At 48.2% G+C, this 25,819-nt stretch overlaps 13 protein-coding genes across 13 annotated transcripts; 5 read left to right on the forward strand and 8 right to left on the reverse strand.

Moving 5' to 3' along the window:
- Positions 1 to 29: 29 nt before the first annotated feature.
- Positions 30 to 3,234, forward strand: F5891DRAFT_637539 (uncharacterized protein). The gene is made up of 9 exons (XM_041372604.1): positions 30 to 552; positions 602 to 775; positions 836 to 1,058; positions 1,123 to 1,543; positions 1,620 to 2,018; positions 2,082 to 2,440; positions 2,496 to 2,613; positions 2,672 to 2,800; positions 2,881 to 3,234. Exons 1-9 carry the CDS (start codon positions 192 to 194, stop codon positions 3,103 to 3,105), a joined length of 2,409 nt encoding a protein of 802 aa, XP_041231596.1. The 5' UTR covers positions 30 to 191; the 3' UTR covers positions 3,106 to 3,234.
- Positions 3,235 to 3,733: 499 nt separating this feature from the next.
- F5891DRAFT_1250092 (uncharacterized protein) lies at positions 3,734 to 4,990 on the forward strand (the record flags this gene model as incomplete). The annotated part of the gene is made up of 2 exons (XM_041369874.1): positions 3,734 to 4,306; positions 4,335 to 4,990. 2 exons carry the CDS (start codon positions 3,734 to 3,736, stop codon positions 4,563 to 4,565), a joined length of 804 nt encoding a protein of 267 aa, XP_041231597.1. The 3' UTR covers positions 4,566 to 4,990.
- On the reverse strand, positions 4,962 to 5,900 carry F5891DRAFT_637506 (SRR1-domain-containing protein). Its single transcript, XM_041372603.1, has 4 exons — positions 5,612 to 5,900; positions 5,424 to 5,563; positions 5,263 to 5,355; positions 4,962 to 5,204 (listed from the first exon to the last, which is right to left on the reverse strand). The coding sequence occupies exons 1-4, from the start codon at positions 5,769 to 5,771 to the stop codon at positions 5,031 to 5,033; spliced, it is 567 nt and encodes a 188-aa protein (XP_041231598.1). The 5' UTR covers positions 5,772 to 5,900; the 3' UTR covers positions 4,962 to 5,030.
- A 175-nt stretch (positions 5,901 to 6,075) lies between these two features.
- F5891DRAFT_1183082 (uncharacterized protein) lies at positions 6,076 to 6,808 on the reverse strand (the record flags this gene model as incomplete). The annotated part of the gene is made up of 4 exons (XM_041366243.1): positions 6,076 to 6,368; positions 6,425 to 6,522; positions 6,590 to 6,742; positions 6,798 to 6,808. The coding sequence occupies 4 exons, from the start codon at positions 6,806 to 6,808 to the stop codon at positions 6,076 to 6,078; spliced, it is 555 nt and encodes a 184-aa protein (XP_041231599.1).
- Positions 6,809 to 6,827: 19 nt separating this feature from the next.
- On the forward strand, positions 6,828 to 7,770 carry F5891DRAFT_1007768 (uncharacterized protein). The gene is made up of 2 exons (XM_041360492.1): positions 6,828 to 7,199; positions 7,263 to 7,770. Exons 1-2 carry the CDS (start codon positions 7,085 to 7,087, stop codon positions 7,364 to 7,366), a joined length of 219 nt encoding a protein of 72 aa, XP_041231600.1. The 5' UTR covers positions 6,828 to 7,084; the 3' UTR covers positions 7,367 to 7,770.
- F5891DRAFT_1007772 (CRM1 C terminal-domain-containing protein) lies at positions 7,771 to 12,237 on the reverse strand. The gene is made up of 17 exons (XM_041360493.1): positions 12,104 to 12,237; positions 11,968 to 12,051; positions 11,810 to 11,911; positions 11,685 to 11,757; positions 11,532 to 11,638; positions 11,127 to 11,477; positions 10,525 to 11,079; positions 10,237 to 10,474; positions 9,970 to 10,179; positions 9,757 to 9,908; positions 9,604 to 9,708; positions 9,333 to 9,550; positions 9,047 to 9,260; positions 8,840 to 8,987; positions 8,687 to 8,788; positions 8,331 to 8,634; positions 7,771 to 8,279 (listed from the first exon to the last, which is right to left on the reverse strand). Exons 1-17 carry the CDS (start codon positions 12,107 to 12,109, stop codon positions 8,030 to 8,032), a joined length of 3,219 nt encoding a protein of 1,072 aa, XP_041231601.1. The 5' UTR covers positions 12,110 to 12,237; the 3' UTR covers positions 7,771 to 8,029.
- Positions 12,238 to 12,421: 184 nt separating this feature from the next.
- F5891DRAFT_1007773 (NAD(P)-binding protein) lies at positions 12,422 to 14,011 on the reverse strand. Its single transcript, XM_041360494.1, has 6 exons — positions 13,742 to 14,011; positions 13,544 to 13,686; positions 13,183 to 13,490; positions 12,862 to 13,136; positions 12,747 to 12,808; positions 12,422 to 12,693 (listed from the first exon to the last, which is right to left on the reverse strand). Exons 1-6 carry the CDS (start codon positions 13,906 to 13,908, stop codon positions 12,572 to 12,574), a joined length of 1,077 nt encoding a protein of 358 aa, XP_041231602.1. The 5' UTR covers positions 13,909 to 14,011; the 3' UTR covers positions 12,422 to 12,571.
- F5891DRAFT_1007776 (uncharacterized protein) lies at positions 14,012 to 15,001 on the forward strand. Its single transcript, XM_041360495.1, has 3 exons — positions 14,012 to 14,146; positions 14,198 to 14,627; positions 14,678 to 15,001. The coding sequence occupies exons 2-3, from the start codon at positions 14,242 to 14,244 to the stop codon at positions 14,994 to 14,996; spliced, it is 705 nt and encodes a 234-aa protein (XP_041231603.1). The 5' UTR covers positions 14,012 to 14,146; positions 14,198 to 14,241; the 3' UTR covers positions 14,997 to 15,001.
- On the reverse strand, positions 15,002 to 16,603 carry F5891DRAFT_1007780 (plant expansin). The gene is made up of 4 exons (XM_041360496.1): positions 16,188 to 16,603; positions 16,094 to 16,130; positions 15,924 to 16,037; positions 15,002 to 15,870 (listed from the first exon to the last, which is right to left on the reverse strand). The coding sequence occupies exons 1-4, from the start codon at positions 16,364 to 16,366 to the stop codon at positions 15,358 to 15,360; spliced, it is 843 nt and encodes a 280-aa protein (XP_041231604.1). The 5' UTR covers positions 16,367 to 16,603; the 3' UTR covers positions 15,002 to 15,357.
- A 212-nt stretch (positions 16,604 to 16,815) lies between these two features.
- F5891DRAFT_1007782 (uncharacterized protein) lies at positions 16,816 to 18,209 on the reverse strand. The gene is made up of 4 exons (XM_041360497.1): positions 17,781 to 18,209; positions 17,710 to 17,730; positions 17,581 to 17,658; positions 16,816 to 17,526 (listed from the first exon to the last, which is right to left on the reverse strand). The coding sequence occupies exons 1-4, from the start codon at positions 18,021 to 18,023 to the stop codon at positions 17,056 to 17,058; spliced, it is 813 nt and encodes a 270-aa protein (XP_041231605.1). The 5' UTR covers positions 18,024 to 18,209; the 3' UTR covers positions 16,816 to 17,055.
- F5891DRAFT_1007784 (uncharacterized protein) lies at positions 18,210 to 22,122 on the reverse strand. Its single transcript, XM_041360498.1, has 12 exons — positions 21,954 to 22,122; positions 21,663 to 21,901; positions 21,335 to 21,607; positions 20,822 to 21,283; positions 20,583 to 20,765; positions 19,725 to 20,528; positions 19,482 to 19,674; positions 19,406 to 19,433; positions 19,066 to 19,354; positions 18,763 to 19,014; positions 18,603 to 18,704; positions 18,210 to 18,547 (listed from the first exon to the last, which is right to left on the reverse strand). Exons 1-12 carry the CDS (start codon positions 22,069 to 22,071, stop codon positions 18,506 to 18,508), a joined length of 2,985 nt encoding a protein of 994 aa, XP_041231606.1. The 5' UTR covers positions 22,072 to 22,122; the 3' UTR covers positions 18,210 to 18,505.
- Positions 22,123 to 22,518: 396 nt separating this feature from the next.
- On the forward strand, positions 22,519 to 24,751 carry F5891DRAFT_1007793 (uncharacterized protein). The gene is made up of 5 exons (XM_041360499.1): positions 22,519 to 23,062; positions 23,115 to 23,315; positions 23,388 to 23,502; positions 23,555 to 23,838; positions 23,887 to 24,751. Exons 1-5 carry the CDS (start codon positions 22,673 to 22,675, stop codon positions 24,544 to 24,546), a joined length of 1,650 nt encoding a protein of 549 aa, XP_041231607.1. The 5' UTR covers positions 22,519 to 22,672; the 3' UTR covers positions 24,547 to 24,751.
- Positions 24,744 to 25,743, reverse strand: F5891DRAFT_1007800 (uncharacterized protein). The gene is made up of 5 exons (XM_041360500.1): positions 25,647 to 25,743; positions 25,514 to 25,543; positions 25,355 to 25,386; positions 25,133 to 25,225; positions 24,744 to 25,081 (listed from the first exon to the last, which is right to left on the reverse strand). The coding sequence occupies exons 1-5, from the start codon at positions 25,687 to 25,689 to the stop codon at positions 25,028 to 25,030; spliced, it is 252 nt and encodes an 83-aa protein (XP_041231608.1). The 5' UTR covers positions 25,690 to 25,743; the 3' UTR covers positions 24,744 to 25,027.
- Positions 25,744 to 25,819: the final 76 nt, after the last annotated feature.

Genomic DNA, 25,819 nt, shown 5'->3' on the forward strand with positions numbered 1-25,819 from the left:
CGTGATTGTTCCACGCGCAGTTTGTTTATGGGGAACTCGCGTTGCACTGCTTGACCTTCTCATAACCGCGTTGCATCAAGCCGTCTCAAATTTCAAGCACTGCCTCCTGGGACAGACACGCTAGTCTGCGGGGGACTGGATTTAATCATATTTTTCCCTGACTTATATTCTCATGCTCTAGGCCTGTGCTAATGCCACTTGAAGATTCGAAAGCCGTTACAAGGCCTGCATTTCTCCCACAAATCAGACAGCGTTTCCAAACTCTCGTATGGACTTGTCTCGATTTTGACCTCGTCAGATCTGCAGCTTTCTATGCGGAACTCTACCTTGTCATGGACGAGAACAACCACGATGCGCGTCATCTTTATGCCACAGCACTTCTTCGATCCGGTCAGCCACATTCAGGGCTACAATTAGTCACTGGTGTTCAACAGTCGACATGTAGTGGATGCTTAGAGATCAAGGGAAAGTGTTGTGCTGCTCTCGGTCGGCACAGGCTAGCACACGAAGCTTTTGACGCTAGTCTACAGGATCCCACCTATACCCCGACGGGTGCGCATTCCATTTCATATTGCCGTACACTCTCTGACCTTCTCTGCAGCTTCTATGGGCTCTCGAACCTCGCGCGCATTCCCGGAGGAAGCTGCAACGCGATGTCGATCTGGAACGATGGCAATGAAAGGCAATCTTCCTGAGCAGGCTACTCGTAGTTTCCGACAAGCTCTCGCACTCAACCCCATGCTGTGGGAAGCATTTGAGGGCTTGTGCTCTCTCGGTGATCAACTTGGGCTTATTGTCACATCCTACAACTAACTTAGTTAACTTTCACTTTTAGGTACGGCTCCTGATGTAGACGAGATCTTTCCGGTGCGTCCCGCCCCAGTCAAACAGGGTCCGCCAGAAGAGCCCCCACCAGCCAAGGCCCTCTCTGGCCCGATTGCTACTGGAGTTGGATTTTTTACGCCTGATATCACTGCCAATACCACTCTATTTCGTGGCCGCAAGAACGTCCCTCAAGCTTTCCGAATGGATCCTCCACTAGATCCACGCGACTCCATGTAAAGCGGCCACGACCCTCTCATGATGCAATATGTCTGACATGGTCTTCTGCATTATTTCTAGCGCTACTAACGAACCATTCTTTCATACGGAGAACTCATTTCTTCACCCTCCACCCCGCAATTCTAAATTTGAGCCAGCAGGGTCCGGCCCGTCTCAGCCCGCCGCTCGACCACTATCTTCGGCGGATGAGACTGGTCCCGCGCAGAAGAGGCTTCGATCAACGATTCGACAAAAGAGCACTGAGACTGTCGCATGCAAGCCGTCCAAGCTGACTGTGGACGAAACCTCGAAAAAGGCACGCGCACGCCCGGCCCTAAAATTTGCTAATATCTTCTCATCACCGGGTCGTCGTTCTCAGCCCGTCATATCATCCAGGCCAGTTGCTAGTGGTGGAATTACCAAGAACGAGAGAGGGAGTGCTACTATTGCGCCGCGGCGAAGCACGCGGCTCTTGAGCGGCACTACTAGCAAGCCCCTCAAGGTGAGTGGGTGAATTTCGAGCCTGTTTACCTGGTTGTGTTTTGGTCTAATATCAATTACTGACTTATTTCTTGAAGCATCCACCTCCACGAGATCGCCGCCGACAGTTGACTACCTCGCGATCGCGATCCATAGACTCGGATGGTGAGGATGATGCCAATTTGCATGGCGAGGTCGCGTCCTCGACCTCGCCAACTTCGAATGCTCAGTCACCTCCCTCTGAGACATCGCCCGCGCCAAGCAATTGGACTGCGGCGCATGAACTCGCTGCTCAAGAAGCGTACGATTCGGAGATGGCAGACCAATATATCTATGATTTGCTCCGGCGATTTGCACGTGCTACTCGAGCTTTGTCCAAATATGATTGTTACTCCTGTCTCATGGAACTTGACCAGATACCGCTTGCACACCAGCAATCATCGTGGGTATTGGCGATGGTGGGCCGAGCCCACTATGAACGACTCGAGTACGCGTCAGTACGTAATTATCATTGGCACCGCTATGTACTTCTTTCCGTTTACGTTGTTTCTCTATTATAGGCAGAGCGAGCGTTCAGGGCAGCTAGAGCTCTGGAGCCTTATCGGTTGGGCGATATGGAGGTTTACTCGACTCTTCTATGGCACCTTCAGCAGAACGTGCAGCTTTCATATCTTGCACAAGAACTTATGAACGTAAACCCACGCTCTTCGCAGGCGTGGATCGCAGTTGGCAATCTTTTTTCCTTACAGAAAGAGCGGTCTCAGGCACTTACGTGTTTTCGACGAGCTGCTGAAATGGATCCGTCCTGTGCTTACGCGTACACTCTTAGCGGACATGAGTCTATTGATGAAGACCTAGACAAAGCTATCGGGTTCTTCCAGACTGCCCTCCGCGCAGATCCGCGACATTACAATGCTTGGTTAGGTTTATGTGACACGTCAAGTGGCTTCTCATGCTGATTGACTTCGCCATAGGTATGGACTTGGTACCTGCTATTTGCGGATGAGCAAAATACGCCTTGCTGAGTATCACTATCGCAAGGCAGTTGAGATTCATCCAAATAATGCAGTTTTGCTAGGTTGTGTGGGCATGGTGTGTCGCTTGTTTGATACGACTTTCCTGACTCTAATCGACCCTTTCGGCCTCTCAGGCTGTCGAGCGTCGGGGTGACAAGGTGGCTGCGCACTCATTATTTGATCAGGCAGTTCGCGTAGCGCCAGATAATGCGCTCGTTCGTTATCGTCGAGCGAAAATCCTTATCTCCATGAAAAGATACGGTGTAAGTGAACACCTGGTTACCAGCCATGATCGGGACGTTGACCTCCATTTTTTTACATAACTTTTCTCCCACACTCACAGGAAGCGCTGGAAGATCTACTTCAGCTTCGTGACTCATCTCCCGAGGAGTCAAATGTAGTGTTCCAGATTGCGAAAGTATATCGATTAATGGGTGATGAGGTAAAATCGGCGCACTGGCTCGCCATAGCACGCGATACATCACCAAAGAGTGTCAACAAACTGAAGAAACTTATTGATACCGTCAAGGACGAAGAAGGCAGGGATGACCAGATGGATGAGGGTTGAGGGGGCCGCATCTGTCGGAACGGCGTTCAAGTCGTGTAGATAGCTGGAACCTCGCGGTGCATATAACTTTTTTTTTATCGTTGGCGTGGTGGCGTTATCGCAAAGGAGGTTGTTTGGATATATTTGTGATATCGCTCGGCGGTGACCCGGGTAAATGCTTCTTTCCGAAGTGCATCATTTTGAGTCATTGTCACGGTTTCTCTATTTCAAAATTCCTATATAAGACCGTCTTCGCCCCCTGCCGTCCACACTTTTTCCTCCCCGTCCATCATCATGTTTGCACAATAAGCTCTCCGTCTTTAAACAGAGCCCCTCTCCAATTCGTCATTGCCGCGTCCCTTTAAAGAGCGTAGGCCCTCCATTCTCCTGAAGTATGGTTAACAAACTTGCCCGTAAATCCAACAACGGCACCATCTTGTTCGAACCATTCATCGTCTATCGTATACACCGGTCAAACCAGTTTCAACCCTGGTAGAACAATTTTTGACTCGGGTACGTTATATATGAGTTTGGCCAGGAAGGAATCATATACTCATATTCTGTCTTGGACGTATCAGACGCCACTCCATCATACGCCTTGAAATTCACCGCCCCTCACATGTCAGCAGCACCCATAGACCTTTCCACCATGGCCCGTTCCAAGCTACATTCAGCTATGGGAGGCAGCCTACACCGCTGGGTGCTTCTCAAAAACTCTATATTTCGACCACCTAGCGCCCCCTATGAGCCCAGTGCGGCGACCAGTGTTTCCTATTCAAAACATGTTTACATTTCAAGCGATGCCGGGGATAACGAAGACGACGACGAGGAAGAGGAGTTGGATTCATTCATGTTCCCCGACGCTTCCAAACTTGTGGGGGTCGGAGCCAGTACATCCGAAGCTGAGTGGCTCGACTCACTTCTAGAATCCCTAGTCGAAGGTGGAGATGACGCATCGGATGCCGACGTTCGCATATCCGTCCTAGCGGTTGAAGATGATGAAGATCCCCCACTTAGCCCCTTAACGTCACCAATGTCTTCGTCGGACGACCTACTCAGCCATCAAGCATACGTTGTGCCATATCCTGTACCATATCCGCCTTTCCATCCACCACTTGTTCGTCCATATGATCTTGGTCCCATCATCGAGTCTCCTATTTCATCATTTCCAGCGTATGACGCTCTACCCTACTATGATGCCGACGAGTTAGACGATCTATCTGTCCCAGAAGCCATAGAGGACACTTCAGACGACGAGTCCGATGCCCTTCTCCACGCCTTCCCTAGGGCGCTCTTCAGAACTTGACTTTGTGGATCCGACGTCCCTGCCTCTTCCAGGGCAAAGGAGGAGGCGACGGTCACAGCCTCACGTGTACATCCGGCACCCGGACTCTTATTTTGATCGTTATGCGCTCGATCCCCTTCCGTTTCCCGATGAAGACCACTCCATTTCGTATAATGCTGTCTATCATGAATGTTAGTTTCGCCTTTTTTAACCTAGAATATGGTTTTCTGCCCTATAGTAAGTAGTGTACATAACCGTCACTTTGTTCATGTATGTTAGTTTCCATTTTGGGAATATGGTTCTCGCTTCCGCCTCTTCAGGAGTGTTCATCACGGGGAATAACTTGAACCCTCCTTCTCACGACATTACGCTACCGCTGTGGGAGGAACGGCGTTTTAGCACTGATCACCTTATTGCGACCTCTACTGACTGCGGAATGGGGTGCTTCACGTGTTGGACCGAAATGTTATTGAACGCTGAAGAGAAGGTTTCTAATGCGGGAAGAGAGTGGCACTCGAGGTGAGGAACTGTATATCGACCGTGAGATTAACCTGGATTCGTTGTTATCATGATCAATCTCACCTAAACGCATCAAGTACGGAGATTCGACTTCTAACTTTGACTGGGGGTGGCTGCGGAGGGGGTCTATAAACTCACCCTCTCAAGTGATAGTGTACACGTACTTGTCGGTGTAATCGCTGAACCGGTTCGCAACGAAGATGATGCGCGCCAGTTGCTCTTCTGACCAATTAGCACCGATAATGTTTTCGTACAGCTTCAGGTCACAATGCGGCATATACAGGATTGTTGGACGTTGTACCGCATGCTTTCCGTCCTGGAATAAAACAGGCACTTATCGGACACTGTCGTACATGACAGAACAAAAGACTTGCTGTGTCTGGCAAACATCGCATCCCGAAGCTCTGGAATAATGCCTTATCTGCATCCGTAAACACTGGATCATATACGGAAACATTTGATGGACCCTTACAACACAAAGAACCAGGCGTCAGAAGAAGTACTAGTAGTAGCGCCGTGACATGGTGTGACTCACTATTTCCAAGATGGTGCATGAACTGATGAGGAAAGCCAGTTGCGCTCGGGCCTCACGGGACGATGAGGGACTCCCCAGACCAAGACACAGCACATCAGGACATGATACATTAGTCCTCCGCAGGGCGTCTTGTAAGAGACCTGATAGCAATCAACAAGACGCTCAGACGATGAAAGCATGGTCCCGACCCAGACAAGTCGTTATCCAGCCATTGGATTCGATATCCGCTTTGCAACGATCTACGAGGTCTATCAGCAAGGGCGGTTCGCGTCTGCCATTACTTCTTCGATTCTTTCGAGCACGGGCACGAGTCGTGGCTTGTGAATACGCGAAGGAGGTATCTTCCATTGCCGAACGATGTTCCTGAGGTTAGTACGTGACAGGCGGTGTGAAAGGTAGAACAAACGGATGTGTGATGTGACTCAGAAGAGCTACCCCACCGGCTTGCACAGTGGCGACAGTCCGGGGCTCGCTAGCATTGATTCTGTCAATTGTATGTAAAAAAGACTCGTCGTCGCCGTACCGGCTTGTACGGAACCCGGAAATCGCTAGTATTGACCACAAGTGTGCTAGCAACTGTTAAGATACCGCATAGTCACTTGTAGATAAGGTTGCATATTATAATGGAAGCACCCAAAAAGGCGCTCGGAGACTACAGAGTTTGCAAGGCCCATAAGTCATCTCCAAGATGTGTGACAATCTCGACAGCTACATCTTTGTTCAGTTTCCGCATGTCCTCCGTGCCAAGCGTGGTGATTCCGATTCCAACAGCGTGCTCTTTTCCTTCAGCATGTACAGCAACAGCGGTACCTTTTGGTAATGCTTCCTCAGGCGGGGGAAGGTAACCTCCAGCTGAAGTTAATCCGGGACACATCATGGGAGCACCTGCCAGCAGAAAGCGAATTGCGCCCCTGTCAACGCCAACTTTAGGTAGAATGAACGGATCTGTAAATGGTGCATTTCATATGTTTTGACACCATCAGACCCGAGGAGTCGCTTACACTGGTGAAGTAATCGAAGGGTGGGGTAAAACGGCCCATCAAAATGCTGGAAAAAGAGGGGTACGTTTTGCACGGAGTATATTGAGATGTGTTCTCTGCTTCTTGTCATGCAGACCAAGTATGTCAGATAGTCTGACAGACTCATCAGAACATGGAAAGACGTACCATTTTACGTGGATCAATGTCTCCTTCTTGGGCCAGATCTCTTCGAGTGTTTCTAGTCCGATCTTCCACTGTTGAAGCACAGCAGCCCTTATCGATCGTTGTACAGAGGACTTGGGTGGCGTTTGGCCTGCGATATCTGTGGAAGGCGTAAATCTAGGATGTAATCGTGAGCGACGAGCTGCTGTGCAAATACAATTCTAGCGTATACTTTTTGAACATCGTGATGGTGATGAATAAAGGTTGGAACTTCCTCCACTGACACGGCGCACACTACCAAACAGTAATGTACCATTGCAGTCTTAGTAACAAACTATACTCTGGCACTGTTCCTCATTTTCAACAACGCTCTACTTCAATGTTCTGGAGGTAGGTTCTTTCCCTTCATATCGTGAGTTTCAAATAGAGTGTGATCTTTTTTCTTCAGTAAATTCCAACCCTTCCTCGATCGATGATATACCAGTGGACATTGAACGACGCAGGCAATTCTAGACCAAGATGTTCTACTATCAATTCGCAGAAAACGCGATTCGTCGACTACTTTCAGCGTGTAGACGTCTTGAGGGATATATGACTGGTCAGATTGAAGACGAAGAGAACAAGGATGACTCAAGTAAGCCTTATCTCTGGTTTCTGCCGCACGTGTCTCTTCACTGATCCCCATATGTCGCTACAGAAGTTCTCTGCAGTGAAATACGGCTGATAGTCGAAACCTGCGTCAGTTCATCGAACCAGCTGCTGACACCGTCCTGGGAAACGGTCCTTGACGGATCAAGGTGAAGACAGAGATGGTCATGGCTTCTTAGATCAATGCCGTCTTCCTCACCAAGAAACCGGTAGAGGTGCCTATCCTTTCGCCCCCATCCTCTGAAGAACCCAGAGTTGTGCTCAAATGCTCATCCCATCCCAACCATCGGTCATGAGGTGCCTTTTGCGACACGTCGAGACTCGAGACGCCATCTACAGGCCCGTTACCTTCTTGTCCTCATCATTCAGCTGGATGAAACTTCAGGTAATGCAGGCGTCATCACCAACTCGAATGTTGTTATGTTACCGATCCGTCCCAGTAAGCGGTTTCATTTTCCGTGTCACAGAGTGGAGCTCAGACACGGATAAGCGCGAAGCCAGCAGACTGCGAACGACAGCAGCGATGGAGTGCAGGTGGAGAGTCACGCGATTTGCTTCCGTGGGTTTCGTCCTAACACATGTTAGATAAGTTAGATATACTACTTTCTTGTATTGCCTGGCCTACACACTAATACATTAGATACCGAGAACACAAGAAATCTTCGATAGCAGAATGAGTTGCTATGATAAAAGGTGATAAAATGAGATTCGTCCACTTTCTGAGGAAAGGCAAGTGAGACGTAGAGTGCATGCAGGGTGAGATGGGGCGCGACTTGTGCGAGAAACTACGGTACATGGCAGAAGGACTGGGACCTTTCATGATATATCCTCGTCTTTGTCCTCGAGCTGCGAAGGTTTGAGCATGCCAGGGATACGCATCGCCATCTCTCGTTCTGCTTGGGCCTTCATCTGTGCTTCTGCTTCCTTTTCTTCTAAAAACAGCTCGGCATTATCGCCAGAGGAGAACTCCTTAAGCTGGATGAGGAAGTCACGTAGAGCGAGCTTAAAGCGGTTGATATCGCCGTGGAACTCGCCAAGACCCGAGACGAAGACTTGAACTTGCGAGCTGCAGAAATCATTCAGAGATGCCAGCAGGAAAGTGAAAAAGGGGACGCACTTCTGCACATGAGGGAATGCTGTCTTCAATAGATTGGCACAATATTCTTTAAGGAACACGGAATTTGAAACGGTAGGATCTGCCATCTGCGCAGGATCAAATAGGGGTGCTTGGATCTGGTTCGTCTCAACTAGCTGGAACATGCGAGCTAGTAGAAGACTTTGAAGCTTGAAACCACTTTTGTGGTCTGTGTCCGTGAGTACAAAGAATATATCTTGCACAATACTCAAGAAGTACTGTTGGAAAAACGCATTGCTGACGGCAGTCTCTGCGCCAGCAAAATTGTTGACCACCTCAAGGCACACTAAAAGAAACCGTAAGTGCGCCCTCTCCATGTACGTGAAGTATGTACTCACAGTTGAGTCCGGTGTCAGCAATATCACGCATCGTGTGCTTAATTGCCCAGATGATACTATCCATGAATAGCTTGAACTGTTGCGGTGGAATGCCAAGCAGAGCTGTAAAGTGTTTAGTGCGAGGAGACGATTCTAAAATCAAGAAACACATACCAGGGAAACAATTAAGGTTGATTGCTCGGAGGAGCTTGAAGAACCCAACGCGATGTTCTGGGAACTCAGAAAAGTCTTGGTTGATCATGGTCAATGTAGGCTCGAAGACTGCATCAAGAATGGCAGGAACTTGAGGAGTCAACAAAGGCTGTGATTGTAGGATGGGGTGAGCGAGCAAGCACGGTATTGGCCACCCTATGCACTTACCCCGAGACGACTTGTGATGGTAGCCATCACGTTCAGCACCTCAGCATCTCGTGCAGTCGGTACATTGCGGTTGTAGTCACCAAGAATTGCATCCAGTAGTGGAGGCATGAAGTTCGTATTCACGGCTTCGAGATCCTCAGCCTTCTTGATATACGTCTCCATGAGTTTCAAGATCTCCTTCTTAACGGTGCGCAACTGTCCGTATCTTTGGCGTCTTAGGTGGCAATGGTGCCTAATGATTGGGGATTAGCTACGGTACAGGAAGGAATTGGGAAGGCTGAACCACGAACCTTCCCGAGCTACCGTCTCGCTGATAATGCCACTGACTGCCTTGTACAGACCCAACATGTCCAAAAAGACCCGCCCCACCTGAGGCAGGTAGAAGCTGCCAATAGATGTGCAAGCAGACACGTTCGTCTTGAGAACATTAGATAGAATTTTGATATTATCAAGGTTGCTTAGGACATCCATATTCTGCGCCGCTTGAGCCATCAATGAATCCCACTTAATGAAATTGTGAGCAAGGGACTTCTCTCGCTGATGAAAAAGGTACACACAGCGTTATTCGGTAGTTCCATCAGCTTAGCAATGAGTTTCTCCTGCTGAGGTTTGTTGGGCTGCGCGGAAATCATGTAACCGACGGCCTCGTAGAAGGTATGTACCTATTTGGAAAATAAGAAGGCATACCCAAATAAGATCACGCAACACACCTGTTGAGGCGACAGGTCGACAGTGATGCGATGAAGTAGCCGCAATATTTCGTCTACGAATGGCTCCTGTTCTCCCGATTGTTGCATGACAAAATGTCTCCTACACTTCTGAGCAATCTTGATGAACGTGTCGCATGCCATGTCTTGCACACCTGGAGGTGTCATATAGACATGTTCAGAGTGACGAGAGTATTTCATCAATAGGCTCCTTACCTTCATGGGTCTCGTGCATGAACTCGAACAACTTATTGACGACTGTCTTCAGGAATTTCCAATGTGCCTTCAAAAAGCGCGGATACTGGCCGACGATGTACATGATATCTGAGGCGACGACAGCTTTGTTGTCTTTGCCTCGTTTGATTTCGCACAATCCTAATAGATCCTTGATGACGGTGACAAGGAAGCGTTTTTCGGTTTCCTCATCTGTAGATTGCGAGAGGGGTTTAGAACAGATCAGACGGCTACAAAAATAACACTTACTCATTGCTCCTGATATGCTTCCAATGGCCCAGCAAAGCGTGTTCAAGTTCTGCCAACTCCATTCCGAACCATCGACTTGCTTTGCAAGTTTTTCGGTCAGTATATTTTCGGTGTCCACAACATCAAGATGCGTAAGATAGACCAGCAACTCCCGCATCTGCTTATAGAGGACAATCGTATCCGATTCCTTCATGAATTCACGAACGATTTCACCCTCGTCATTTTCGACAATTAGTACCTGGAACCATCGTTATATCGAACAGACAAGAAAGGAAAATTGAACCGCACCTCCTCTGGCTTCACCATTCGCTCGATGACAACAAGTCTCAAGTTACTCAAGACGTCGCTGTAGATGTTCTTTCTCAAAGACATGCCGTTGAGCATGTTTCCGCTGCTGCTCCCGAGGCTCAAGCCCATGAGTAATCCGCTCTCACCAATAGGAAGAGCTTGGATCTCATCGTAGAGTTCTGCCACGAGTTTCGACCAGTATTCAAGAGTGATCTTGAAAATCTCGCGCTCGTCAACTTGGGAGATCTTTACCATGTAAAGATGTGCATTTAACAGAACATCACGGTTCGCCTCGGTCTCGACAGCGCGTAGATGGGTGGACAAGAAGTTGGAGAGGAAGAGGGCGAGGTTAAGAACGAGCTCCTGACCGGCGTCTGATGCTGAAGAATATGCCGCAGCAATGTTGGTAGAAGGAGGAATCATGCGGTTGACGGAGGTCATGACCATGGCAAACAATATGACAAATTTTGGATCATATTCTGGGCCCACGTTCAATCCAGCAATCTCTGCTAGACATTTGAGCGTCACATTCCTAAAATCAGGGGCTTCTAGGAACTGCAGAACAGTTAACTTAGTTTGAGGCGAAGTGATGACAATCTTACGCGATTCAAAAGTGTGTCGATTATCATGGTCTCAAAAATATATCCCAGAGGTATCCAATTCAAGAAACGCAGTAATGTTTCGAGAGTTGCCTTGATTAAACTTGTCTTCTGGGCTTCCTCCAAAACTTCGGAACAGAGTTTGAAGATCTCGCTGAATTCGCCGCACATTTGATTCTTCAGATTCTTGATCTTGGTTTGCGTCATCTGCTCAGCGGAGAAATCGAAGACTTCTTCTGAAAGCAACCGCAATATGACCATATTGTTCTCGCACAAGGAAAGGTTGGTTTTTGAGGACTCCACGAGTTCAGTGATGAAAGTTGGCCAGTTATGCGGCCACTCCTGTTTCAGAATCTGAAAGGTTTGATCCATAAAGATCATCTATACTCATGTATGCGTATCACTCACTTGAACGAGGGCGAGGTTCAGTTTGTTGATGTACGTCTTCTCTTTCCGCATGGTGGTCTCGTCAGATGCCACCTTGACGGTGACTCCAACAACGAAATTACGGATTCCTACACGCGACGTTAGCCACGTCAGTTATATCAACGAACAACCTGCCTAATCTCTGTCCATCTGGTAATGTTTTCCATCGCGTCACAATGAGCTTTTCTAGAATCTGCAAGCCGATGTACTGCGAATACGGAATCAGCTATTATAAACACGCCTTTCGTAAAGGACAGTACCTTTGACTGCGGGAATGAGGATCTCTCCAAAACGTCAGGAACCCTTGTCCATGCATCAGGATGTTCTTCAAACTGCGTTAACACGTGTTGAGCCATTTGTTGCTGGTCAAATGAATGTGAGTTCATCGCAAATGGCGAACGGTAGCTCCGCCACTCACTTCCTGGCCAGAGCCGGTGTAAAATGCCATGACGACTTTATCCAGCAGGGAAACATCGAACTCCCTCGAGAAATCGAGCAAGCCCTAGATACTAACTTGAACAAGAATCAACGACGATGAAGCGCGAAGAGCTTACCTCCATGGTTGCAAGAATGCACTGCACCTAAGCTGCTGCGATATTACGGTCGATGATTCCAGGTTCCGCCTCCGTTGAAGCGAAGATGAAGGAAGATTACGAACAGCAAGGAAGGGATGTTGGGCAATGGGCACAGGGTCCTCCCCCCACATCTAATCTGCTGACATAATATCGCTTCATAATCAGCTCTGTGGCTAGCCTCATAATTAATGTAAACATTTATTAGTATGGACGCGTGTTGGACGCGTTTACAGACCTGCCAAGGCTGCAGAGATGGCTAATGTTGCAAGTCGATATACATTTCAATTATAATATCATGGCGAGTTCGTCAGAACCAGATGCCATCACTTTCGGTCTGGTGATTAACTTCTTCGGTGCCTCTCAACGATCCCGATTCGATATCAGGTAGAATCATTTGCACGAGGTAACGAAATGTATCTACGGCAGACCAGTACTTGAATGACGTTGTCACAGGCTGCCATCTATTTTGACTACAACTTTGCCAGTAGCTCGTGATGTCATGATGCGCTCGTACGCAGCGAGAACGTCCTCGAATCCATACACGGAGTCTACTATCAGTTTGAGTTTGCCTTGAAATGCGGTAAACCCGAGCACCAAACACACGAAAGATCCAGTACGATACCTTCCGCCATTAAATCGCGCAGCTTTGCAAGATCCTGTGGCTTGTGAGTTACGCTCACCATGCTGTAAACCGTATGTCAGCGGCGCGCAATGATTTGGTAGCAGAATGCACTGACGTCCACTTTGCATTAACACCACCCAGGAACGATGGCCTCAGAATTTCGCAGGTCAAAGAAAGAAACTTTGAGATGCCAGCAGATCCGCCCCACGATTTTAGGTCTGGCCAAGGTCCAGTTGAGATGAATATACCTCCTGGTTTCATGTAGGCATTCGAGTGCTTGTAAAGAGCGGGGTCAACCAAAGCAACGGCATCAAAGATGATGTCAAATTTGGGTGAGGGCGGATTTTCCACCAAGTGCTCATGAAGAGGTTTGTTCGTATAATCGAGAAACTGGCGGGGTGTTAGGAAAGAAATAACTACAGGGGAAAGCGCATACTTCATCTGCCCCCGCGTTACGACAAAATTCCTCGTTTCTTGACGAAGCACTGGTGACAACCTTTGCACCAAGAGCCTTCGCAATATGAATGGCATTCATGCCAACCGCTGAACTGCCGCCATTGACGAACACACACTGGCCAGCTTGAAGCATTCCAATGCCGATTAGGGCCTGAAAGGCAGTCTCCCCAGCTAGGGGAAGACCACAAGCCTCGATCGCAGAGACATTGGACGGTTTCAGGACTAGATGAGTAGCAGGAAGCTTTGCATACTCTGTCAGCGCCCCCTGCCCCGTCTTCAATTGCAGTGCTATCCGACAACCTGGGTCAATGTGATATGTGCACGAGAATACTCATACTCACGAACAGGGATAAACCCGATAACCTCGTCTCCTGCGGAGAATTCAGTGCTGTTTGCATCCACAACCACACCGGCGAAATCATGTTCTGGTGTTATTGGTCTCCTGGCAAGGATGTCGGGCGCAACCGACATGAGCTTCCATCCTCTAATGAAATTCAAAGATATAATGAGTTCAATAAATGTCCTGTGAGGACACCTACACCGGATTAAGTGCTGCCGCCTGGACCTTCACAAGCACTTCCCCACGTGAAAGGGGAGGAACAGGCACGTCCGTCTGGAAAACAAGAGATTCGTAAGGTTTGCCTCGCTTCACAGATCTCCAAGCCCGCTGTGTCTCCGGCAAGTTTGGAACTGGATCAGTGCTCATTGCGTGGCAAACTCGAACTTGAAGAATGTATGGCCAACCAGGCCTGGCCGCCCAGTGAGATTTTTCACAGAAGTGACGTCGACAACTAATAATTGGATTACAAACTCCGCGACAGTCTAGATAGATCTTAACATCGTTTCGCAAGATTCGCTCGCTCGTCCGTTCGTCCTTCTGTGACTTCCACCTACTAAAACCAATAGCAAGAGTTCTATTGAATCATTTGACCGAATCATTCCAGGTAAGTAAAAAATGCTGAGGCACGTAAGATGCGTTGATTGCGCACTAGTAGACACTAGGCATCGAAGCCCCTATTCAATCGCACCAGCACTGAAAATGACCGACTCTCATAGCGATTCCTCCGTCGAAATCATAAGCAGCATTTCTTGTTGTGCTACAGAAGCTTCTGAAGATGTAGTTGTCTGGGGCGTCAGCGACGAATACTCATCGGAGAGTAGCGTTACTGACAGCGACACGGACTATGTCCTGTTACCCCGTGCCTCAGCGGAGGGTTCGTTCAACAGTGATTCCGGCGACAGCACCCCAGAGGATATGCTGTCCATTCCATTCAATCTATTATCAGTCAACAAAGTGCAGTATGAGTCGGATACGAACCAAGCCCACAAACCAAACCAAAATGTAGAGCAGATCTTGAATCCAGAAACGCATGAGGCAAGAACCCCCAATGGTTCATATGAAGATGCTGCGGCGTACATTACGCAGTGCGTATTTGCTGATACTCATTGAAATAAGTTATCTTCATTGCGGGCAGGTACCTGGATGCCCCTGTGAAGGAGAATAATCCCGGTGTGAAGCTCCTGCTTCTGCAGGCTCTTGTTGTCGAATTCGGTATTTCCAAACAGCCGCCCGCCAGCATATCATCAGCAACAAAACTTCTGAAGGCCTCGCTACATGTCAATATCAACGATTATGTAGCGAAGCGGGGAAAAGATCAAGGCGAGCTGCAACAGATCATGCAACCCAGCAAGAAAGCCCTACGTAAGGATCTTCGGCGAAGTAGCCGTAGGAGCTCCCTGAAGTGGGTGAAGGAACATGGACTAAACGTCCTTCTAATCGGCTTCTCTCACTAATTTGCGGAGAAGTACTTTTTCTTTCATCCATGCATGGTATAGCCTAGACTCGTAGTCTACAACGGTAAATGGCATCATTCACTTGTTCCCAATGTGCTCCATAATTTGAGTTCAACTCGAAGAAAAACAACATGATTTTTACAATATCTATGACCGCGAGAACATATGACTAGCAAGTTCGGAGTCAGCATATTTATGCAACGGAATGTTCAGGGGAAAGGGTATAAACAGCACTGCAACAAATCTACGAGCTCAACGTGCAGAAGAGCTGTGTGAAATGTGAAGAAGTAACCGAGTAAAATATTGTAATAAAGATAGACACTGCGTCCTGTGTCCAAATGAAATGTTCCAGTGCACGACCTTAAATACCGCTCTCTTCGGCTACTAGCATGATTCCGATCTCAATCAAGGCTTGGTTCAAGGCCAGAAGATTTTGAGGGTTGGCGCTGTCTGGCGCAGCCACAGCAGACCCTGTGGGGACGGCAATCCCACTGCCCACACCTGAGTTGTAATTGACCGAAGCAGACGAAGAGAGAGTGGTGGTGGGGATCGAGGGGGTGGGAGTGGTGGCGGGAGTAGGAGTGGTAGGAGTAGGAGTCGGAGTAGGAGTGGTAGGAGTCGGAGTGCTGGAAGTATATGAAGATGTAGTAGGTGTCCATGTTGGCGTCAAAGACGAAGTCGTAGGATCAGGAGTCCATGTCGTCGCTGGAGTCGAGGTGGTAGGCTCAGGAGTCCAGATTGAGCTGCTAGTTGACGTGGTAGTAGTTCCGTCATTGAACCACCATGACCCGTAGATCACACCTTCCGACGCATCCGCAAAGTAGTCGAAAAGACCGGTAGAGAAGTCAAGTCCACCATAAGGGCAGCCCATACACTAGCCGTCTGTGGGTAAGGTCACAGTATGGAATAGCGTAGTGGAGTACAGACCTCATCCATGATAACAGCCTGGGCTGTTTTTCCACCATAAGAAATCGTGATTGACATGAAGCACATTGGACCAGGATATCCACTGCCGTATTGATCGACATTTAGCGCCACGATCTAGAAATGACACATAACATGAGAAGACGTCATCCAGATATCTTATCGATACTGACAAAGTCAGTGGGAACACTGGTGTCTCCGCAAGCACCCCTTTGAAAAAGAAGTGATGAGCAATATTCAAATAAGGCACCCGTGGATGGAACTTACAAGCCGACATCATAGAAGGTGAACCGAGAGTTATCGAAGGAACGCTTAAGGACATCCACATCACCACGGGCACGGATGGCAACTTCTTGGTGACGTCTGCCCCAGTGGTTACCATGAATGTTGGCGAAACTGAAAGGAATGATTGTAGAGAGAAAACCGAGAATGGTAGTGACCCGCATTGTGCGATTTGTAAGGCAGGAATGGCACAAGTTTCCGGTGCAGGTGATCTGTGTCAAATTTGAAGTTGAAGGAGCGTATACACAAGAGAATGACTAGCTCGTAAGATTACAGCTTTGTTACTTGGAAGCTTAGGGAAGGGAGTGGTCTATGTTACGATGGAAAATAGTCAAATCTCTTCATACCAACCACTATCAGACTAGGACCCCGGGAACATCCGCAGTTACTACCAAACCGCGTCGCAAATATCCGAAACTGATGAGGAGGTTATTGTTGAAACGAATTTGCAAGGAATCTTGCTATTTTTCAATAATATAACCACATGCCATACCATTGCCGTACCCGTTGCAACCACATTTCTATGGTGATTTGACTCTATCATTTACATAAACCCTTTTCAAGGGCCATCCATTTCACCCTAAGCTTAAACCTTAAAATGCCCGACAAGGTATTGAAATCGAAACAAGGAATTTCCGACATTGTAATAACAGTATCATTGACAAGTAAAACCGCCCCCGAAAACTTTGAATAGGCAATGGGATGTACGATATTATGTGGGTATAGCAGCTACTGGCTGAAGAATAAGTCCTTTGAATCTTAACGAGCTAGAGAAACGTCCACAAAGTAGATATAGCAATGCCATACTTTTGTAAGTAATTCGCAGCAGAATGCGAAATTGAAACAGCTAATATTACGTCTGAGCGTCATTAAGGAGTCCGCCAAGGTACACCATTGCCAGGTTGAGGTTCATGAGAGCGGAAGAGTCTCCGACAGACGCAGGAACAGACCCAGCGGTCTCCGCTACAGAATCGGCACTTGTTGTGCTCGAGGCACTGCTCGATGACGAAGGCGACGACGAAATAGAAGTGTTTGAGGTTGAGGAGCTGATTGAACTCGAAGTTATTGAAGATGAGGACGGTGTAGGGCTGGGACTCGAGGTTGTCGAAGGTGGAGGAGGTGGGGTTGAGGTTGGCGTTGGTTGGGGTCGCGAAGTAGTGGTTGGGGCTGGGGGCGGTTGATAGGTGGATGTACTAGGTGACGGTGCCGGAGCAGAGGCACTATTGAAGGACCATGTACCAGTGAGCACACCGGCACCAAGTGAACCGAAAACCTGGAAAAGGCCTTCCGAAAAATCAAGGCCACCGTAGGGGCATCCCATACACTATTTTGGGTGTCAGACTAATCCAACTAGTATCACGATGCATGATGTCTTTACCTCGTCAACAACCTGAGCCTGCGATGACACTCCGTTGCAAGTAATCGTGATCATTTGAAAACATGATCCACTGAATTGCTAGAAAATCTCATTGAATTGCACAAAAATATCGAAATTTGAAATTGTTACCTGTGTATTCATTGCGACTACCTAAATAATCAGAGTTAGCCTCAGGTAATTAATTTGAAATGATCGCATACCATGTCGCTGGCTTGGTTTACTTGACCGCAAGCACCCAGACCGACCGCATAAAATGTGAAACGGGAATTGGGGAAATCACGTTTGTACATATCAACATCTCCTGGCTCCCGAACAGCGAGGGCCGAATTCAGACGCTTTCCATCATGATGGCGTCGGTGGAATTGGTGGGCACTGCTGGCCGACACCGAGCACCACGATAGCACGAACGACAGTAACACTGACAAGTGAGCAAAGAAGCGCATGCAGTCAGCCTAGAAAACAAGTAGAGAGCGTGAGGGTCGACGGGAAGGAAATCCCAAAAAAGAGTGACTGGTCGTTGTTGTGAAAAATTTGAACACAGAAGGTGATAGTCAGAAAGTGAACGTGAGCCGACGGTTGAGATACAACATATTATATGGAGACTCTTGTGACTATCACAATATCACTTACGGCTTCTAGACGCCCAGGCTTATACCCGATTGGCCCTCAAATTAGAAGGAGGGTGCTGCAGTGCCTGATGCTGCCCATGGTTGCAACCAAGCCGCTGACAGCTCTGGCATGTGTATTTTATCATGATATTCATGGGTGACATGTCAATTGCCTGACTGTGTTGCAATTCGGGACTCAGTACTTGTCAGCACTGGTAGTGATAGTACGACCATCTCAAGATAATGACAACTTCTAGGGTTCTAGCCGTTTCCGTTATTACAACGCTGATACATTCGTAATCCAAAATATGATCCCATCATTTCAGCTCCACTTGGGTGGGTGGGTCAATAAACGTCGTCTATGAACAAATGAGCTTGGCACAGGAAAGAATATGGCAGACTGTTAATACTCACCGTCACAAATTTTAGAACCTCGTCGATGGCAAGGACAGGCAAGCTGAGATACAAAACCATTTGCCATTCAGCCCAGTTCAGCGGTGTTATTTGAAACAACGCCTAAGAACAAACGTTTTCAACTTTCCAAATTTAGTGAAATTGATGCGGGAAGACTGACCGTGAAGAATGGAATATACAAGATAGCAAAATGAAGTGCCATGCTAAGAGTTATTGCTCCCACAAGGAACGGGTTCTTCCACACGGGTAAACATAGCAGACTCTCATTTTCAGATAACGAGTTCATTGCGTTGAACATCTCTACCGTTACCAGAATCGACAGACTCATGGTTGTCGCCCGATGCGCCATAACGTTCGTGAACATCTCGCAGCCAATTTCTGGAAAGAGTGTAGAGCATTGGTGGAAATGCGTCTGCCGCACTCATCAATATGGAACGGATGATTGAGTTAGAGGAATACACACGAGTTGATGGAATGTGATCTGTGGCCCTTCTGAGTAGAAGATGAACCACCACGCATATCCGAACACGGTAGCACATCCGACGTAAGTGCCAACGACCATGTAACGGAAGAACAGCCATTTTCCAACAAGAGGCTCTCGACTGTTTCTTGGAGGGACCCGCATGATAGAATGATCAGGTGGGTTGAACCCAAGGGCGGTGGCAGGCAAACTGTCCGTAACAAGGTTGACCCACAAGAGTTGTACTGGGATAAGGGCTTCTGGCATGCCGAGCAGAACAGTCAAAAATATGCTATGGTCAACTGTCAGGACCACTCGGAATGATAACAGTATACAGTCCTACCTAACGACTTCGCCGATATTTGACGAGACTAGGAAGGGTCAGCAAGAACGACTAAGATAAAGTGAATCGCGCGTACTCAGGTATCGGATAAACTGCTTAGTGTTGTTGTATATGAGTCTACCTTCTTCTACCGCAAGCTCTATAGTTGCAAAGTTGGAATCCGCGAGCACCATATCGGCAGCTAGTTTGGCAACATCAGTACCACTTCCCATGGCGACTCCGATATCTGCCTTTTTCAGTGCTGGAGCATCGTTTACACCATCGCCAGTCTAGAAAGAGAGGTGTGAGTTAGGCAGAGATGGCAAGTACGCCGACGGACCATCGCTACAACAAGCCCGAGACCTTGCAGGATATCAACAAGTTGGCTCTTGTGCGCTGGTTCTGTTCGAGTAAAGAGACTAGCACGTTGTACAGCCTTGATCTTCTCTTCAGCACTGAGATCATCTAGTTCCCGGCCAGTATAGCTCTTCCCTGTCAAGTCTTCATTCTCCCCGAAGATCCCAATCTGCCTGCAGATCGTTTCTGCAGTACCCTTATTATCGCCAGTGATGCAGATAACACGAATACCAGCGGCTTTACAGTTCGCAACAGCGAGACGGACCTCCGGTCTTGGAGGATCGAGCATTCCAACAAGAGAAACGAACACCAGATTCTGTTCAAAGCGAGTATAATCGCTAGTGTTTTGACTTTGATAGTGAGCGGGATCAACGTCTTGAACGTCTACGTAGGCGAAGGCCAGAGTGCGAAGACCAATGGACCCGTAAGAAACCGTTTGGGCGAGGAGTATTTTACGTAGCTCTGCAGTTAATGGAATGACCTTGCCATGCACCATAACTGAAGTACACCGCTCCAAAACAGACTCGGGGGCTCCTTTGACAAAGAGGGCACCCTTTCCATTCAACCGTACAAGGACAGACATCATCTTGCGGTCACGTGAAAACTCCATGGTGAGTAGCTTCGGGATGGAGCGCTCATAGTACTCATTCACTACACTCGCCCGCACAGACGGCGAAAGCGTGGGAAGGGACTGGGATACTTCTTTGCTCGGACAACCAATCTTCTCTACGAGAACTTTCAAGGCAGCTTCAGTCGGCTCCCCCACATTACTGTATGAGGCCTTGTCCTAGGAACACCAATGAGGATGAAGAACACTGCATGGTAGTGTGGTAGAGCTCACAGAATTGTAGACGATCTTCGCATCATTACAGATGGCGCTAATCTCCGCGAGACGTCTGAGAGGATCAGACTGCAGATCCACGTCCTTTCCTTTGGTAGAGGTGATCGCGCCTTGTGGGGAATAAGTTGTACCTTCAACATGATAGTCTTCTGGAAGGCCGCTTTGTGCATTGATGACAAGGAACTTGAGTAGCAAGATTGGGTGAGATGCATCTCATACGGTAGTAAATCGTATGTCACCTTTGAAACACTCATCTGGTTAGTAGTGAGAGTGCCCGTCTTGTCCGAGCAAATGACGTTGGTACATCCGAGGGTCTCCACGCTTGGTAAATTCCTGACAATCGCGTTCTTCTGCGCCATCTTCTTTGTTCCTAGAGCAAGGCATGCTGTAATGACGGCAGCAAGGCCTTCTGGGATCGCAGCCACCGCAAGAGCCACGGCAATTTTGAAGTAATAGATAGCACCCTTCATTACGCCATGGTGTGCAGGGTCCCAGAAGTGCCGGAAATTGACCAACCATACCAGGATACATATTACGGAGATCACTTTGGCCAGCATGTCGCCGAAATCGTCGAGTTTGCGTTTGAGTGGAGTCTTTTCACTGATTTGCTGCGAGATTGAATGATGAATGTGGCCGATAGCGGTCTTCATACCAATGAAAGTGACGATGGCTCGCGCACTCCCATTGACTACTGTGGTGCCCTAGATAATTATGAATATCTTGTCGAACGTCGAGAAGGTGAGAGCGCTTACAGAGAACAGCATGTTTGTCATGTCCTGTTTCACGGCGCCTGTGTCAGAGACAACGTCGACCGACTTGTTCACGCTAACGCTCTCGCCAGTGAGGATGGCCTGGTCTACCCTGAAGCTACTGGAGGATATGGACAAGATTCTGCAATCCGCTGGAATTTTGTCGCCAACTGAGACTGAAACGATGTCACCTGGAACGAGTTCAGAAGCGTGAATATGGGCTAATTGGCCGGACCTGAGGACTTTGGCCTCATCTGGGGAATATTCCTTCAAGGCCTGCACGAACACAGTTGAACATCAGTGCACCACGAAGCTATACAATAACGCTCACGTCTATGGCTTGCTCTGCGTTTGTTTCTTGAACCACTCCAACAGTTGCATTCGCAATAAGAATGAGCAATATGACAATGGGTTCGACAAATGCTCCAAATAAAGTAGTATCCTCAGAGTCATCTAGCAATGCCAAAATGAAGGATATAACTGCTGACGCAAGCAGGATCATCACCAGCTGATCCTTGAACTGTTCTAGGATAAGCTCCCATAGTGGAGTCGGAGGTTCTTCTGGAAGTTCTGCACAGAATGTTAACTGCCAAAACCAAATACGTGGACAACGCCGACTGACCATTTTTTCCATACACTTCAGCATGCTTTGCGGCGTGAGCTGCAGTGAGTCCGCGAGAACTGTCGACGCCAAAGTGCTCTAGGACTTGTTCCGGGGTATTAGCCCAAGGATGGTCCATGATCGTAATGAAGAGAAAGAATACAGACGCTTGACTCGGCACCTCTCAGCAGCACTGGTATTTGCATTACCATGTCGCTTGTGAAATTTGCTGACGTGTCCGATTTGTTTGCGCAAGTTGTCGTCCACGAGGGCGGCCCGTCTGAAAATCTGACGGTTGAACCTGATGATTGCACGGACGTTGCGCGCTCGAAACCAAAGTTTAACGCGGGCGGTATCATAGGAAACAAGTATCAAAGTTAGACTATGCAGTATAAGATGTAATACGTCAAATTACGCGGTATACATGTGATACGTACAGACAAGCACGCCATCAGGCGCAAAACTCCAAATTCATATTACTTGTGCATCAGCTTCTAACCTTGGTCCTTGATCCTAGCATGAAAAGCCCAATAGCCTACAAATACAACCTGGCAAGATAACGATTTCTTTCAAATTCGGGCCTTCAACTTGCCACCAAACACAAACACATGTAAATACACTATGGTGACCTAATTGTCCAGTGAACAGCAAAGGAAGCCGCGCATACGACGGTCTCGCCGCCCCAATTTCGTTGGTTGCTTTGAACTTACCAACACGTTATCGTCTTTGCAATTGAAGCCATGGGCAACACCAGCTCGTCGTCCTCACGCGGTCACCACGACGACACCGTTGACTACGGTTATCTCGCTCCTCAGGGCGTCTACACTGGTCCCAAAGATTGGAATCATGGGATTGTCACCCAGCTCATCGTAGATCGCAGGCTTGCTCCTTTCTATCGACCTCTAGAAGATTATAATGAAAACTGGGACGATGAGCAGATCATGTCAGCTAGGAGAGTCATTCCAGATACTGACAGTACCAACTCCGACACCCCTCCTACAAGGGTTGACTCCCGAGATTCCACAAAGCCAACTCATCAATCTAAACGGCCTGGTGCATTGAAGGAGTCTTGCCGTTATCCAGAAGCTGCCATTTACAGAGGTGCTGTAGAATGCCCAATATGTTTCCTTGTGCGTTATCTCTCACGTGCGCCATGCAACCACTGAGTAACTTGTGCCTCAGTATTATCCCCCTAATATGAACCATTCAAGGTGTTGCGATCAAGCAATATGTACGGAGTGCTTTGTTCAGATAAAGAGGACCGAACCCACGGCTACGCATCTCGTATGTGAGCCAGCAGCATGCCCATATTGTGTGCAGGAGAATTTTGGTGTAGTATATACACCTCCATCATGGCGTACTGGAATTGGGAGCGATGGAACGGTTTGTTTTCCTTAGACATATTCCTTATTATCACTGACGAGGTAACTTCGTTCTTTACTCATTATTATTCAGTCGTTGCCAGTATGGTCGGATGCTCCCAAAGGCTCGCAGCAGAATATACCCAATGCGGCCCAAAAACGACGTCGCAAGAGCTTTGGTCATGATAGTCCGGAAGTGGTCACTACAGGTAAATGACTCATGTTCAAATGTCGCATATCATCATGTTTTGCTGTGCATAGATTCTATAAGGCCGGACTGGGAAGCTAAACTTGCCGCCGTTCGAGCTGCAGTTACGCGCCGTGCAAACAGGCGAATAATCATGCGTCAAGTAGGAGACAGACTCATCCCAGTTGGTGTGACCAGTGGCCGCGTTCATCCCCTACCGACTGGCGAGGCTCAGGATGGCGGTGAAGTAGACAACGGTACCAGTCGAAGAAGTCGACGACATAGAAATAATGGTGGTCAGCCGGACATCAGTCAGTTGTTGGGTCAGATGGGGCTTGGCGGTCAAGATCTGGAAGAGGTATTAGCTGTGTGCTCAGACGTATTTGAACTAATATCCCTTTTTCAGTTAATGGTGATGGAGGCTATGCGCCTGTCACTTTTAGAGCATGAGGAGCAGCAGAAAAAAGAAGAAGAGAAACGGAAGAAAGAAGCTTCTGCTACTGCTTCAGTAGAGGGAGATACTGCTGGTCGGTCGAGTGAGGATCGGACGACGACAGACACAGTAGGGAACGACGCTTCCAATATCCCATCGGGCGCCCGGAGCTTGGAGTCAGGAGAGGCAATAGCCGAAGCGAATCACGGTGGTAGTCGGGCAATGACTCCTGCAGCAGGTCAACCAACCTCTTCATCTCACTCGCAGACACCCGTTGATGCCAACGCCACCCGCAGTGATGGGACAATCTCGATTTCAGGCTACCCACAATGCCTGACACCGGGCACTTCATCTCCGATGATTAATAATGGAACTGTTGATTCAGCATCGGCCGTGCCCGATGGAGTAGCCAAGCTCTCAAGTCAGAATGCTTCCATGTATATTGACAGCATGCAGCCATCCGCAGGGACGCCTGGTGCGACCTCCGTATCGACCTCTATTTCCAGCCTCAATACTCTAGGACAGCCATCTTATGATGTACTTCCATCTTCACCAGAATCGTCAATGGAGCAGCCGTTATTGAAGACGGACTCGGTAGGCCGGGCGGCTGCCGTAAAGGCCGCTGATTCATGATCGTCAATTGCATGGTACTGGGATGGAGGTGGAGGTGGTGTTAGTTATCGTGTCATTCATCGTTTATAGATCCTGGAGGAGCATCTTTCGTAATTCATAATGTTTGCATACTTGTTAAACAGCCTGTTGAATACATCACCACGACATGAATTTGAATTTATTCGCCACTCTCATGTTATGGCGTAATTGCCGTTCACGATCAAACTTCGTGGAAGATGAGTGTCATGTGGCCCAAACTCGGTGATGGCGTATATCTCGCTTCATCTGTGTATCCGCGGAGGAGTGACAATGGTGAGATGTTTCTCACTATTGCGTTCATGAACGGGTGCAATTACACATTGACTGGTCACAATTCTGATCTGCATGTGTGCTACCGTCTCACGGCGGGGGAACCTGTCGAGCGGCACCGACATTACAAATTACGCAGTAAACACATACTGTCCAGTAAGAAAAAGAGAGCGCTAAACAGAGATACCGATCACTATCGACGATTTTGTTGGTCGGCCCAAATGGGTTTTCCTGCATCTGGATCGTTCTAGTCGTAGAAATTAGATGTGCATCAGACAGAACGTGAAGAAATGCTGACCTGAGCATCTATCTGACGCTTTATGGTCTGCTCTTGAAGGAGTCTGGCTGCGCGGTTTGCATCGACCTTTCGCCGCAGATCAGGTGACATCGCCTGCCAAGTGCGTTTATAGTGAGACATGGTTCCACTAAAGATGATGATTGCAAAGCATGCGCATGCCATGGCATAGCCTCGGAATGATACAGCGTGACCCAATGGCGAAAGATGGGGCAAAGAACTCACGGCATATGTCTGTTCAGGTGTAGGTACGGTCGCTACAAATCAAGAACAAGGCGGCGATGACGTTCAATCCATCAGGAGAAACAGAACAAGAGTCGTCCAAACAATAGTAGGCGAATCAGATGGTGAAGGTCCCCGGGTTGATAGTAGTAGAAGACGAACCGCTCATCAAAAGGTAACCCAGGCCCATCACTGGTGCAGAAAAAGTGCCGTGCATCATGTGCGTCGAGTGAATTTCAACCCAGTCCCAGCTACCATCAGCTTCTGTGTTTGCTAGGTCGAGATAAGGACTCACGACCGCCTCCTAGCAATGTCATTCTGAACCACGGAAAACTCATTGTGTGTGATATTGGCGAGTTATCAAGTAAGGCCCGGAGGCAAGTTAATGGTGCAAGCAGAGTATTTACTTATTTGTATCTCAGCATCATTGGCGCATCATACCTGGAAGTTAACTCCGGAACCTGGACC

The sequence above is a fragment of the Suillus fuscotomentosus genome (genome assembly GCF_016647785.1).
Source record: "Suillus fuscotomentosus strain FC203 chromosome Unknown F5891scaffold_6, whole genome shotgun sequence".
Lineage (NCBI taxonomy): Eukaryota > Fungi > Basidiomycota > Agaricomycetes > Boletales > Suillaceae > Suillus > Suillus fuscotomentosus.